This window comes from Schistocerca gregaria, chromosome 1 (assembly GCF_023897955.1).
Source record: "Schistocerca gregaria isolate iqSchGreg1 chromosome 1, iqSchGreg1.2, whole genome shotgun sequence".
NCBI classification, from domain to species: Eukaryota; Metazoa; Arthropoda; class Insecta; order Orthoptera; family Acrididae; genus Schistocerca; species Schistocerca gregaria.
Genome location: NC_064920.1, coordinates 676,207,274 through 676,223,679, shown reverse-complemented (window position 1 = coordinate 676,223,679; position 16,406 = coordinate 676,207,274). Strand labels below are relative to the sequence as shown.

Here is a 16,406-nt window from a genome sequence, read left to right as displayed (position 1 = left end):
TCTATCATTAGACATGGTATAATTTTCTGGGGAAGTTCAAATAGTGTTTGCTGAATACTGAAACTGAAGAAGAACATTATCAGATACATGTGAACTGCACAACAAACAGAATCTTGTTGCCCATTACTTTGGAAACTATGAATTCGATTTGTTTCCTCCATATACATTTACAAAATTATAGTCTTACTACACAACAGACAAAAATTGTTTGAAGGGGATAATTTTAACCACACATGTAACATGAGAAATAAAAAGAATTTTATGCTACACATACATCAATTGAAATGATATGCATAGACTCCACAGATTATAGGTATGACAATACATAATATGTCAATGTGCCAAAAACATATTTAATATGAAGCCAGATATTCTAAAAACAAAGCTACGGCAGATTCCATGGAATGCCACTACTGGCATCAATCCACTTGCTACTAACATCTTTCTTAAAATAGCTCCATGCTACTATTGAAAAATATGTACAACACTTTACCTTATGTAGGTTAAAATTAGCAGCTGTAGATGTTGCATCAATATTTTTAGAAAAACTAATGAACTGATACTACACTCCTGGAAATTGAAATAAGAACACCGTGAATTCATTGTCCCAGGAAGGGGAAACTTTATTGACACATTCCTAGGATCAGATACATCATATGATCACACTGACAGAACCACAGGCACATAGACACAGGCAACAGAGCATGCACAATGTCGGCACTAGTACAGTGTATATCCACCTTTCGCAGCAATGCAGGCTGCTATTCTCCCATGGAGACGATGCTGGATATAGTCCTGTGGAACGACTTGCCATGCCATTTCCACCTGGCCCCTCAGTTGGACCAGCATTCATGCTGGTCTTGCAGACCGCGTGAGATGACGCTTCATCCAGTCCCAAACATGCTCAATGGGGGACAGATCCGGAGATCTTGCTGGCCAGGGTAGTTGACTTACACCTTCTAGAGCACGTTGGGTGGCACGGGATACATGCGGACGTGCATTGTCCTGTTGGAACAGCAAGTTCCCTTGCCGGTCTAGGAATGGTAGAACGATGGGTTCGATGACGGTTTGGATGTACCGAGCACTATTCAATGTCCCCTCGACGATCACCAGAGGTGTACGGCCAGTGTAGGAGATCGCTCCCCACACCATGATGCCGGGTTTTGGCCCTGTGTGCCTCGGTCGTATGCAGTCCTGATTGTGGCGCTCACCTGCACGGCGCCAAACACGCATACGACCATCATTGGCACCAAGGCAGAAGCGACTCTCATCGCTGAAGACGACATGTCTCCATTCGTCCTTCCATTCACGCCTGTCGCGACACCACTGGAGGCGGGCTGCACGATGTTGGGGCGTGAGCGGAAGACGGCCTAACGGTGTGCGGAACCGTAGCCCAGCTTCATGGAGACGGTTGCGAATGGTCCTCGCCGATACCCCAGGAGCAACAGTGTCCCTAATTTGCTGGGAAGTGGCGGTGCGGTCTCCTACGGCACTGCGTAGGATCCTATGGTCTTGGCGAGCATCCGTGCGTCGCTGCGGTCCGGTCCCAGGTCGACGGGCACGTGCACCTTCCGCCGACCACATCGATGTACTGTGGAGACCTCACGCCCCACGTGTTGAGCAATTCGGCGGTACGTCCACCCAGCCTCCCGCATGCCCACTATACGCCCTCACTCAAAGTCCGTCAACTGCACATACGGTTCACATCCACGCTGTCGCGGCATGCTACCAGTGTTAAAGACTGTGATGGAGCTCCGTATGCCACGGCAAACTGGCTGAACTGACGGCGGCGGTGCACAAATGCTGCGCAGCTAGCGCCATTCGACGGCCAACACCGCGGTTCCTGGTGTGTCCGCTGTGCCGTGCATGTGATCATTGCTTGTACAGCCCTCTTGCAGTGTCCGGAGCAAGTATGGTGGGTCTGACACACCGGTGTCAATGTGTTCTTTTTTCCATTTCCAGGAGTGTATATAATACACTTTACATCAACGGCACATGCACTTGTCAATCATTAATTTCACTGACGAACTATTCCCATGATTCTTACAATGAGCGTAATATAATTAAACTGGCAGTTTTCTAAGTGCTGCAGTGTGGGCTGTATACATTGCACAATTCTGAAAAATCATAGGTATATTCACTAATTTGCACACTCATGAACTTACTGCCACCAGGTGAGAACTGAAAGCCAGATATTCTAAAAACAAAGCTACCGCAGATTCCATGGAATGCCACTAGTGGCATCAATCCACTTGCTACTAACATCTTTCTTAAAATAGCTCCATGCTATTCTTTAAAAATATTTACAACACTTTACCTTATGTAGGTTAAAATCAGCAGCTGTAGATGTTGCATCAATATTTTTAGAAAAACCAAAGTAGTCAGGATGTGGTATGCATACAGAGAAAGGGGTTGAATGATCAAACACAAGATAACAGTGGTACTGACATGTTTATTATGATAAGGTTACACATTACAAAATGAATTCAATATGGATTCCTAACACAGCAACATACTGTATCTGTAACATGGCAAGGCTGCCAGTTGCTTGCAGCATATCCACTGTAATCAGAGTGATATGATGTCATATGCTGTCCTTCAGATGTTCCTACAACCAGAAATCACTTGAGTTTAGGTTGGGCGATCTGGAATGCCACACATATTGAAGTTGCCTAAGGTGATACGGTCATTATCAGACATTTCTGGAAGCAAACTTTCGCCTGGTAAGCAAAATGTGGTGTTACCACATCTTGCATGAAAATAATGGTGTGAACATAGTTGCAGTCTAGCAAAGCTGGAACCACTTGTTGCACAAGGAGGTCCTTATACTGTCACTGCACAGCTAACAGGCCCACAAAGTGTCATATCCTCAAATAAAAATGGATTGAGAATGAAGCAGCTTGTGAAGCCTTATTACACAGTCACATAAGCTGAGTCCAATGGATGTTCCTGCACATGTGGGGGAGCAGAACCCCATAGGTGACAGTTCTGTGAATTCATGAAACTCTGCAGAATGAAATGTGCTTCATCCAGCTGAAGAATGTTTACTGGATACATGTCATCCATTTCCATGCAAGCCAAAAAAACAAAGGGCAAAGTCATGGCATTGAAGATTATCTTGTGGCTTTACTTGGTGCAAATTTTAAATCTTGTATGAATACCAGTGTAAAATGTGCTACAAAATCTTCTGAACTTTTGACCAGGGAAGAGACGATTCCTGTGACATAGAATGGGCACTGGCTGCAGAATTTAAGGGACATGCTATATAACTGGCTATAGCTACCGCAATTGTATCAACAACTGCCATAGGAATAGGTCACTTCCCTCTCTCTGCTGCACCACCTAATTTACCTGTTTCTATAAATTTAGTGATCATATTCTTCAGTCAATTTACTGACATGAGGCCTCTTTGCAGCTGCTTCCATTGACAATATTTCTGCAGTGCAGCCCTGCTATTGCTGTTGTTCTGATAATATACCTTTACCATCAGTGCACCATCTTTCTTCTCAATAGCCATCACATTTTGTATGGAAAACTTCAACCATCTTAACCCTTTACACGAACAGTCTCTTCACAAAAGAAATCAAGTTGTGTCACTAGTTGACAAACAGGAAATATTTCACATTCTGACTGGTTACAGTGCCAGATTTTCACCTGGTGTTGGAGAGTGGAACTACCATTTTTTTTAAAGCATACTCTGTGAGTGCACTGATTAAAGAACATACCTACGATGTTTCAGCATCCTGTGATGTATACAGCCTGTACTGCAGCACTCAGAGCATTGTCAGCTCAATTATAACCATCTGGTAGATGCTGATGTGTGACGTCACTGACAGCCTAATCTGTTCTGTCATATTTTCTCACATAACACTTTTACTGATATATATTAAAAACCAATCTGCATATCAATATTCTAACATAAATCACAGTTAAAAACAGTAAGTAGAATTCTTAATTTAAAGGAATTCATCAGTCTCTGCTGATTCTATGCAGTCCTTGCAGAAGGAGAAACCTTTAAGATATTTTGATCTTGACCTGTTAAAAAATAGCAATAAATTAATAACTGATTACTTTCAATCCTTGTGGATCATCAAATGTTTTCTTCCATATTTCCATACTCTTATCATCTTTACTTAATTTATTTCATATAACTTTTCCACAGAAACTTTACCTGCAGAACTCTTAATTACTGGGCTCTTTATATCTGTTATGAAGATTAGGGAGGAGAATTGTAATTACTGCTTTTGACTCACTTTATAAGCAAGTATTTTTACTGTAACACATTATCTTCTCATCTTATCTGTGACATTAGATTAAATTAAGAAAATATATCACTGAATATAAATTGAAAAAAAAACCATGAGAAAAATATGAAAAAATAAATAAAAATAAAACCAACTTAATAATAAAATGGTAAGTCTTTGCTCAACAAAAACTGTTTTTGAAATTACTTCCAGGTGCATATCATGTTTTTCTTGGACGTAAGTGTCTTATAAAAGTATCACCAGATATTCCCAACTTTCAAATGAACCTTGTACTCTGTTGACATGATGTATCAGAGATACCAACTTAAACTGCTTGGTATAGGAGGTAATTTAAATATTCTCCTTACTTGGAGCGCTTGGGAACACAAAAAGCAATGTGCAATGCACATCAGTGAAACAAAATGATCCAGAAATCTTTATAAGACACTAAACTGTAGCAAGTAGCCAGGTTTAATTTACTCCATGGATGCCCCTAGGAATGCATGGTTCATTATGTCTCTATTATTGCATTACTGCTGCTTGAGATGATGATTTATTCAGTAAAGTCTAAGCAATACAGATTTTTGATTGACTGTAAAGTCTATTGCCTACACATAGTAAAGTGATCTTCAATAGAGATACAAAGGTGGCCCTGAGGATTCTTTCTGTTCCACTTGTTGTTTGTGGATCACAATTGCTCTTATCCTAGCTCTTTTTGCAACAGTGATAAGAACAGGAACAAGTACATCAGCACCAACTGTACTTGCTTCAACAACTGATGTTTGGGTTGTAGCTTATCCCCAATATTAATCAATGTGCACAACAAGCAAGCTGTGAAGGCAAATAAAGAGAAATTTGGAAAGAGGATTAACAATCATGAAGAAGAGCTTTGCCACCAACATTGTAAATGTGCCAGAAATGACATACGACTTGGCAGATCAGTTGATAAATAATGTCTTGAAAAACAGATGAATATCAACAAAAGTCAAACAAGAGTAATGGAATGTAGTTGAATTTAATCCAGTGATACTGTTGGAATTATGCTAGGAAATAAGACACTAAAAGAAGTCTGAGTTTTGTTATCTGGGCAGAAAAATAAATGATGGCTGAAGTAGAGTGTATACAGAGTGTTACAAAAAGGTACAGTCAAACTTTCAGGAAACATTCCTCACACACAAATAAAGAAAAGATGTTACGTGGACATGTGTCTGGAAATGCTTAATTTCCATGTTAGAGCTCATTTTAGTTTCGTCAGTATGTACTGTGCTTCGTTGATTCATCGCCAGTTGGCCCAATTGAAGGAAGGTAATGTTGACTTCAGTGCCGGTGTTGACATGTGACTCATTGCTCTACAGTACTAGCATCAAGCACATCAGTACGTAGCATCAACATGTTAGTGTTCATCACGAACGTGGTTTTGCAGTCAGTGCAATGTTTACAAATGCGGAGTTGGCAGATGCTCATTTGATGTATGGATTAGTATGGGGCAATAGCCGTGGCGCGGTACATTTGTATCGAGACAGATTTCCAGAACGAAGGTATCCCAACAGGAAGACGTTTGAAGCAATTGATTGGCGTCTTAGGGAGCATGTAAAATTACAGCCTATGACTCGTGACTGGGGAAGACCTAGAACAATGAGGACACCTGCAATGGACGAGGCAATTCTTCATGCAGTTGACGATAACCCTAATGTCAGCATCAGAGAAGTTGCTGCTGTACAAGGTAACATTGACCATGTCACTGTATGGAGAGTGCTACGGAACAACCAGTTGTTTCCGTACCATGTACAGCGTGTGCAGGCACTATCAGCAGCTGATTGGCCTCCACGGGTACACTTCTGTGAATGGTTCATCCAACAATGTGTCAATCCTCATTTCAGTGCAAATGTTCTCTTTGCGGATGAGGCTTCATTCCAACGTGATCAAAATGTAAATTTTCACAATCAACATGTGTGGCCTGACGAGAATCCGCATGCAATTGTGCAATCACGTCAACAACACAGATTTTCTGTGAATGTTTGGGCAGGCATTGTTGGTGATAACTTGATTGGGCCCCATGTTCTTCCATCTTCGCTCAATGGAGCACATTATCATGATTTCATATGGGATACTCTTCCTGTGGTGCTATAACATGTGCCTTTACAAGTACGACACAACATGTGGTTCATGCACGGTGGAGCTCGTGCACATTTCAGTCGAAGTGTTCGTACTCTTCTCAACAACAGATTCAGTGACTGAGGGATTGGTAGAGGCGGACCAATGCCATGGCCTCCATGCTCTCCTGACCTCAACCCTCTTGACTTTCATTTATGGGGGCATTTGAAAGCTCTTGTCTACGCAACCCCGCTACCAAATGTAGAGACTCTTCGTGCTCGTATTGTGGACGCCTGTGGTACAATACACCATTCTCCAGGGCTGCATCAATGCATCAGGGATTCGATGCGACAGAGGGTGGATGCATGTATCCTCACTAATGGAGGACATTTTGAACATTTCCTGTAACAAACTGTTTGAAGTCACGCTGGTACGTTCTGTTGCTGTGTGTTTCATTTCCATGATTAATGTGATTTGAAGAGAAGTAATAAAATGAGCTCTAACATGGAAAGTAAGCGTTTCCGAACACATGTCCACATAACACATTTTCTTTCTTTGTGTGTGAGGAATGTTTCCTGAAAGTTTGGTCGTACCTTTTTGTAACACCCTGTATACACAGAATACACACTGGCAAAAGCTGGAAAAATGTTTATGAAAAATAGAAATTTGTTGACATTGACCATAAATTTAAGTATTAGGAAATCTTTCCTGAGTGTATTTGTCTGGAATGTAGCCTTGTACGAATGTGAAGTATGTATAGTAAAAGTTTAGACAAGAGGAGAATAAAAGCTTTTGAAATTTGATGCTACAGGAGGCTGTTGAAACTTAGATGGGTAGATCAGACAATGAGGAGGCATCAGTTTGGTAATAGAGGGAAGTTTGGGGTAAAAATTGTAGAGGGAGACCAAGACTTGACTATAGAAAGCATTTTCAAAGGGAAGTACGTTATGTAGTTTTGTGGAGATGAAGAGGCTTTCAGAGGGCAGTATAGTGTGGAGAGAAGCATTACATCCATCTTCAAAGTGAAGACAACAACAACATGTAGTTTTCAGTAAATTTAGATAGTATTTTTCATCTTATTTTTAAAACTGGTTGTTGACATTTACTGAAATATGTAAATATACCATTGCAATTATCTATTTCTTACATTTATGTACACCTTATGAAATCTAAAATATTCCCCTTATTGCTTTTGGTCAACAATGTTAACTTCCAATATGAGAAATCTGTCAACTAATGCGCTATTAATTTAAGTAGACTACAGTTTCAACAATGATCCATTCAGTGCCTTGACTGGCTCAAGCACTGATGCTCACAGTCAATGTATCATAGTCAGACCATCAATATCATTCCATCATATTTCGGCCCTACTGTCATGAAACACATAATTTCTTTTGCCCCAAAGATTCTTTCAGGAGTGTAAGAAAACTTTTCCAAGATAATAAACAGAATTAAAAATTTTACACTTAGCAAAGGCCATTGTTAGATCACACTGTAGACTTTCTGATAAAATATCACAGCATGGTGTGTATTGTTTCAATTTGAGTGTCTGCCATGTAGACAGATGTTCACACTTAGGCAGGGGTGGATAGGGCTAAGCAAAGAGCTCACACACAGGCAATCAGGCAGGAACTACCTGAGATAAAGCAACTACTGAAATGCAAGACAAGTATGGAAATGAGAACAAACAAATTGGTGTGCACAGCACAAAAGCATTGGTTTTTGCAGTCTGCTGGTTGGCATGCAAACTACTTTTGTTACCAATGTGACTTGCATGAGTGATGGAGTTGTCAGAAGAGAACATAATGTTGATAATAAAATGTATATGGATACCACAGTGTTTGTAGGATCCAAGAGATCCACAACACAAAATGTTAAACAAGAAAAAAATATGCTTGGCAGGAAATTGCTGAAGTACTTGGAGGTCCAAGACAAAAAATTCATTATTTGGTTTCATCAGGTGGGAATGATATTAAGAGGTACAATCTTTTGAATTTATTTTATTACAAAGGAAATGCATACATTTCCAAGAAACTGAAGGAATACAAATATGTATTAATTATATACATATGTGTTAATTATATTACATTCTCTTAGCTCACATTCAAGGTAGCTGTAATCACATCACAGATGTATCACCACAATTTTATAAGCTTCTGATGAAATAACTGAAGAAATAAAAATTGTTTTTCCCTTGATCACATTGTTTCCCTTGTTATTACATAGCAGATTTTATCACATGGACAGTATGAGAGATGGCATGTATATTTTTACAGTACATTATTGTTGGCTTACACACGTTATTTTTCTTATACATACTTTAATTAAATCTGAGTGGTTTCCATAGGGCACTACAGATGTAAGGAACTATATGAAATAAGACAACTACTGAAATGCAAGACAAGTATGGAAATGAGAACAAGCAAATTATTCTCAAATGCCTGTTTGCTTGTGTTTGTTTTCATTTTCTCTGTTGTAAACAAGGCTTTAGGCCTCAGTTGAGCATCTACAATTAAGGATGAGGGCAGTCAACACCTTGTACACAATACTGGAAAGTGCTGTAGTACTGACAACATATACTGTAAGAGGACCAGAAAATTCAACCAAAGTAAAAGTTATTAACATTTTATCACATTTGTGGAATATAATGTTTCATTTTATTAAAAAGTGATGAAAAAAGCCTGTGATTAGACATGGTTTGCTTATCTCCAATTTTATAAATAGATGTTACTATAGCACATTTATTTCTATTGGGAAATATGCCATAAGTCATTGATTGACAACACATATAGCTTAAGGGTAATCCTATCATAAATGTATAAGAGTTTTAATATTTTGCTGGAAACATCGCCATAGTCAGCAGAATTGCTACTTTTTAGTGACAAGATAAATTTTGTAAACTACTTAGGGCTGGTACTTTTGAAATAAATGTCTGCTGGTGGTGAATGCAGTGTCTGAACAACTAAATCTAATGTAGCTGTGTTTGATGTTTATTAGTGGATATTCTTGTAGTCTCATTGGACACATTGATGGGCCACTCAATATAATTATGCATACAACCAGCAAGGTCACCAGATGTGGTATCAGATCGTGTGGCAAAACATCCACTGCACTTGTAAGGGCTGCCTCAGTCCCTTGACAACAACCCAATGATTACAGCAAGCTCTCCAGTGTACCTTTTAATAACAACCCTGCACTACATGGTTTCTCCTGGACTGTGATTTTGACTTTGTTGTTACCCATGAACAATGTTTGGTTAGCATACACAGATTTCCCTGTATGCCTGATGTGGCACTTTCTTTGTTCATCATTCAACCAACAATTGGATTTTCAGTGAATAAACTAATGGAACTAATGGAGTAATGGTGCACAGAGACTCTGGTTCATATCCAAGTGCTTCCCAATTGAACTTACAGTGTTCTCCAGCATTGGTATGTGATTTATTCAACAAACATTCAGAGTACTATATTGATCACAAGATACACATCTACAGAAGTCTTTTGTATATTTCCAGAAGAGACAGTAACCATTACTTTCTATGATTTGAATGTAAGTTAGATGTGCTTAATATAATTTGTGTTGTTAAAGATGCAGGCTTATGTAACTATTCCAATGTTTGCTACACATTTGGGGAAGCAATCACTGAATTACTTGGTGGTCAATGAATTTAAACTGCCAACATTTCTGTCAAAGTAATTTTCTGACAGCTTAATTTCAGTTTGATTTTTTAGTGATGATGCTAACCGTTTTTGCTTCATTCTTGGAATGTTCTATGTTTCTGAGCACAGTGATACACTGTTTAAAAATTTACAGCAGTAATGAGTCTCAACTCTTGGCTACAGCTTGTCCTGTGAATTAGGTAGAGCTCTTTCTAGCACAAGTTACTTCAATCCCAGGAAATGTACATCCCTTACCTTTACTTCTGTTTAATTTTGACCTTTATTTAATTTAGGATTTCTGTAGGAATATGTTCAGGAGAGAGTTAAATTTCAGGCCCGCATCTTGTGGTCGTGCAGTAGCGTTCTCGCTTCCCACGCCCAGGTTCCCGGGTTCGATTCCCGGCGGGGTCAGGGATTTTCTCTGCCTCGTGATGGCTGGGTGCTGTGTGATGTCCTTAGGTTAGTTAGGTTAAAGTAGTTCTAAGTTCTAGGGGACAGATGACCTAGGATGTTAAGTCCCGTAGTGCTCAGAGCCATTTTTTAGAGTTAAATTTTCTACGCCCACCACTTGTTTTACAAATTTCTCCCCACCATTGTTCCCATTATTTCTCTCTGTCATTATTTATTATTTTGTGATACACATCTTTCTTCTATGATCTGTGCATATTTGTTTTTTAAAGGGCAGTATTCTTAATTTCCAGGCAATAACAGTACTATCAGTTATATAACTGGTCAAAGGGAATCTCATTTAGAGTCTTTGGTGCTTTCTACATTGAAAGCACTCATTGTTAATGGCAAAGGGAGCCTGTATGCTTTATGTGGTTGATATCACAGCTTCACAGCGGTTCTTGCTAAAATAATACACTGATTGGAAAAGTTGGCGGTAAATGAATATCGAGAACGCGAGTACAACTGAACCAAAGGAGGGTGAAAATAACAGGAGCTTGTAAATGTAGAACATAAGAGCATTAGTGTGTAGAGTTACGCTAAAGAAGACTGCAGTAGCCTCAGTATGAAAAGCAGTACCTACAGCCTAAATGTTAACACATTGGTTAAGCTCAAAGAAAGCACAAACTTATGTTTCCTGTTCAGTCAAGGTTTTAATTTAAGAATGCAATGAGGAGGAAAAGAATTAACATGACAATGACAAGGATACAAAAAAATAAAAATGGAAAAAGAGGAAGGTGTATGAAGGGATACGGCACATGCAGTTATAATAATCCTGCAATTGATTTTTCAGTGCATCCAGCTGTAGGTGCCAGACAACAACCAACCTTAGTACTTTCTTGAGCACCACATGTTCATTGTGTTGCTTATTTTGGCGGTACATGTAGAGCCTTGCCTTGCATAGCAGGCTGCATGATGGCAACACTGCCTTCCCACCATTGCAATGTATCAATCACAAAGTTATTTTTATCAGCATATATACCTGTTGAACATTAGATGGACTGATAAGCTAAAGAATGAGGAGGTTCTGGGCAGAATCGGAGAGGAAAGGAACACGTGGAAAACACTGATAAGGAGAAGGGACAGGATGATAGGATATCTGTTAAGACATGATGGAGTGACTTCCATGGTACCAGATGGAGCTGTAGGGGGCAGAAACTGTAGAGGAAGACAGAGATTGGAATACATCCAGCAAATAATTGAGGACATAGGTTGCAAGTGTTACCCTGAGATGAAGAGGTTAGCACAGGAGAGGAATTTGTGGCAGGCCGCATCAAACCAGTTAGAAGACTGATGAAAAAATAAAAATAAAAAAATATACCCGCCTGTCTCTGTCCCTGTATGCGAATAATTTGTCTGTGTTATCTCATTCATTCCTTGTTGTGTTCTGAAGCAGAACGAGTCTTTAATGTAGGTCTCATTATGTAAAATGTATTTACAAATGTTAATAGGTTCAGAGAAGCAGCTATCTTCAACATATTAAATTACGTTGTATTTTGGTGACAAATTAAAACAAATGAAATTTTCAAGCATCATGATATGCACCTGATTTGTCTCTACACCATATTTTTCAATTAATTAATGGTGCTTTACTCCAAGTTCTAAAGAACAAATATGACATAATAATTACTTACCGCACTGTGCGACCAATGCTCCACAATGATGTCAAGAAAGGAACATCATCTTTTTTGAAGGTCCAGTACCAAGTTGCAAATGCACCAGCTAGTATCATTTCAGAGAAACCAGACACAAAACACATTCCCCATAAGAATCCAAAAATATTTACAACATGGAAATATGTCACATATTCTTTATACTTGAATGGTTGCTCAGTGCAGTTTCCACAGGTTGATGTAAAATTGGAAGGGTCACAAACGTCTCCTGGATTGTACTAAAACAAAAGTAGTTTTTATTAGTTTGTTTCACAGTGACACATGATTTCATTTTGGAAAGTTCTAAAGTTTCAGACATCTTACCTCATTATTGCTACATGATATTTCAGAGCTCTTTGTAAATCTGTAAGTTGTGTCAGCACACGACAACAAAAAAAATGTTACAATTATTGCCCATGCAATTACGATGCACTGCAGAACCCAAGAAAGTACCGGAAATGCCAATGTGCTTTTCAAACAGGCCACAGCTCTGAAAAAAATCATGCAACCGCCTTAAATATTTCATTCAGTTTTACTACCTGAAAGTTCATGAACATAAATTACCATAATAACAGCTAAAGAGACATTATGTTTAAGATATTTAAGAAATCAAACATTACTACCAAAACAGCTGAAACATGCCTTCTCCTGCCTGCCTTCATCTGCTATTAAAATATTTCTCTGGCCACTATGGTGATTACATTTTGAGCAGTAAAATGTCATATGTTATTGTTGTGTGGTCTCCAGTCCTGAGACTTGTTTGATGCAGCTCTCCATGCTACTCTATCCTGTGCAAGCTTCATCATCTCCCAGTAATTACTGCAACCTACATCCTTCTGAATCTGCTTAGTGTATTCATCTCTTGGTCTCCCTCTATGATTTTTACCCTCCACACTGCCTCCAATACTAAATTTGTGATCCCTTGATGCCTCAGAACATGTCCTACCAACCGGTCCCTTCTTCTTGTCATGTTGCACCGCAAACTCCTCTTCTCCCCAATTCTATTCAATACCTCCGCATTAGTTATGTGATCTACCCATCTAATCTTCAGCATTATTCTGTAGCACCACATTTCAAATGTTTCTATTTTCTTCTTGTCTAAACTATTTATTGTCCATGTTTCACTTCCATACATAGCTACACTCCATACAAATACTTTCAGAAACGACTCCCTGACACTTAAACCTGTACTCAATGTTAACAAATTTCTCTTCTTCAGAAATGCTTTCCTTGCCATTGCCAGTCTACATTTTATATTCTCTCTACTTCGACAATCATCAGTTATTTTGCTCCCCAAATAGCAAAACTCCTTTACTACTTTAAGTGTTTCATTTTCTAATCTAATTCGACTACATTCCATTATCCTCATTTTGCTTTTGTTGATGTTCATCTTATATCCTCCTTTCAAGACACTGTCCATTCTGTTCAACTGCTCTTCCAAGTCCTTTGCTGTCTCTGACAGAAATACAATGTCATCGGCGAACCTCAAAGTTTTTATTTCTTCTCCATGAATTTTAATACCTACTCCAAATTTTTCTTTTGTTTCCTTTACTGCTTGCTCAATATACAGATTAAATAACATCGGGGAGAGGCTACAACCCTGTCTCACTCCCTTCCCAACCACTGCTTCCCTTTCATGCCCCTCGACTCTTATAACTGCCATCTGGTTTATGTAAAAATTGTAAATAGCCTTTCGCTCCCTATATTTTATCCCTGCCACCTTCAGGATTTGAAAGAGAGTATTCCAGTCAACATTGTCAAAAGCTTTCTCTATGTCTACAAATGCTAGAAACGTAGGTTGCCTTTCCTTAATCTTTCTTCTAAGATAAGTTGTAAGGTCAGTATTGCCTCACATGTTCCAACATTTCCATGGAATCCAAACTGATCTTTCTTGAGATCAGCTTTACCAGTTTTTCCATTCGTCTGTAAAGAATTCGCTTTAGTATTTTTCAGCTGTGACTTATTAAACTGATAGTTCAGACATTTTCACATCTGTCAACATCTGCTTCCTTTGGGATTGGAATTATTATATTCTTCTTGAAGTCTGAGGGTATTTCGCCTGTTTCATACATCTTGCTCAGCAGATGGTAGAATTTTGTCAGGGCTGGCTCTCCCAAGGCCGTCAGTAGGTCTAATGGAATGTTGTCTACTCCCAGGGCCTTGTTTAGACTCAGGTCTTTCAGTGCTCTGTCATAACAAAAGCATTTAAAACTAGTAATAAATAATATTGTTTTGGTTGATGATTAGCTTTACTGAACTCAGGCTAGAGTTGGAAAGGCTAGCATTCATATTTCGGAGAAAGACTTTTGCTGATGACTGAGTCACCATGAGCACACTTATTCAATAATGAACAGTAGCAAATAATTGTATGTTAGTAAACTGCTAATTAAGAAAAGTAAGTCAATAATATATCTTATTTAAAATATCTAAAAATTAAAATTGTAAGGGCATTTATGTACCATGGGACATGATGATAAGCAGGTAGTTCGTTCAGGATACAAAAAATAAGAAAGAGAGAGGATTTATACAGTGTTCAATTTGATTTGCTTCTGAGTAGATCGATGAAACAGGAATTTAAATTAACAGAGTGGATAAATAATGATTATAACTTTCATTTGTTTATTGTTGACTTTAATCTTTTCTCCCCATTCATTCTACTCCTCAAAGGGAGAAAGATAAATCAGATATACACAAAGGCACATGCATGAAAGTAAGTCATTTAGAAATATCAGTTACTCTTCTGCTGTAAATCTGTTCTTGCATTAATCTAACTATTAAGCTATGGAAAGTAAGTATGGAGTAACAACAATATGGAAAGGATAGATAGCTGCTCATTACACATAGGAGGCACTGATTCAAAGACAGGCTCAATGAAAAGAATTTTAGAAAAAAATTCAGCTTTTAGACAAAGACCTTCATCAGAAGCAGAAAACACAAACACATTCACATAAGCAGACAAAGCCTGACTTGGGCCTTAGCAAACAGAGATGAGAGTGGTCACATGTGTGCGGGTTGTGCTTGTGAATGTGCTACTATTTTCTACTTCTGAAGAAGGGCATCATTCAAAAGCAGAATATTTATGGAATTCATTTCATTCTGCCTGTCTGCAGTACAATGCTTCCTCTCTGTGGTGAGTACATAGCAATTTATCCTTTCAATACTGTTTTTGACCAGCAAGCTAGTTACTCACTCCCATTTCCAATACAACATATAAAACAAAATACAATGAAAATGTGCTGAGTATGGTTAGCATGATGTTTAGATTCCTGACACACCTGATATCTTCCTTAAGAGAGGTAAAATAAAACTCTGAAATGAGTTATATAAATCATTATAGCTGCATATCTGCAAATCTAATACTTGTCAAATGAACCATACATCCTCTTTATATTGCAGACCAGAAAAAATGTAAAATGAGCAAGTCTGTTTGATAATAATGGAAATCATGAGGGCAAGTGAGCATACCGAAAGAGGTGGGTAATGTTTTTAGGCTGGAATTTTCTTATGATTTGTTTCTCCAGGCACTGCAGGAGTAATCATATTTTTATAATACTTGTTACCTGAAATTGTTTGTAAACTCATTTCAAAGTAAGTAACAGAAAAATATATTTTAATTTCTTCAGAATTTATATTGCACTGACAACATGGAGAACAGCACAAATTAACTAACTGAATATGTGCACTTGAAGATATACGTTTCTTTCTGAAATGCACCTTAAAATTAAAAACATGTTTAACAATGACTGTTTACAATATTTTATTTAAGTATAAAATGGTGACAGAAACAAATGTCCCACGAAAGTGCATCACACCATCTACATTTAGTGCACCCTATGTAATCATTCGCTTCGTGCTAAAATAAGAGTACACAGAATTTAAAAAAAACTAAAAAATAAATAAAAAACTAACACTATGGGGGAAGACATTCATACCAACCTTAGGATTAAGAGTAGCATGATTTCAACCAGAAATGGTTTCCATATGGCTTACCACATGGAAAAAATACTGTAGGTATGAAAAATCTCTAACTTCTCTAGGTGTGAGAGTGGGGAAGGAGGCACTCAAATTAAGTGTCAAATCCTTAGTTTTTTGAGTGAATAGGTTGACTGGTAGTAGTCTCCATGAGATTTTATCCATACAACATGTAAATATCTAAGAAAATGGCTCTGAGAACTATGGAACTTAACATCTGAGGTCATCAGTCCCCTAGAACTTAGAACTACTTAAACCTAACTAACCTAAGGACATCACACACATCCATGCCCAAGGCAGGATTCAAACCTGCGACCGTAGCGGTCACGCGGATCCAG

At 38.4% G+C, this 16,406-nt stretch overlaps 1 protein-coding gene across 3 annotated transcripts in view; it reads right to left on the bottom strand.

The window, feature by feature from the left end:
* The window catches only part of LOC126363070 (choline transporter-like protein 4), a 243,910-nt gene that overhangs the window by 47,924 nt on the left and 179,580 nt on the right, over positions 1 to 16,406 (bottom strand). For all 3 annotated transcript variants that reach the window (XM_050007935.1, XM_050007936.1, XM_050007937.1), the window contains 2 exons: positions 12,421 to 12,586; positions 12,079 to 12,335 (listed from right to left, as the gene is read on the bottom strand). In XM_050007935.1, coding sequence (XP_049863892.1) covers positions 12,079 to 12,335; positions 12,421 to 12,586 — 423 coding nt within the window. The remainder of the gene's footprint in view (positions 1 to 12,078; positions 12,336 to 12,420; positions 12,587 to 16,406) is intronic.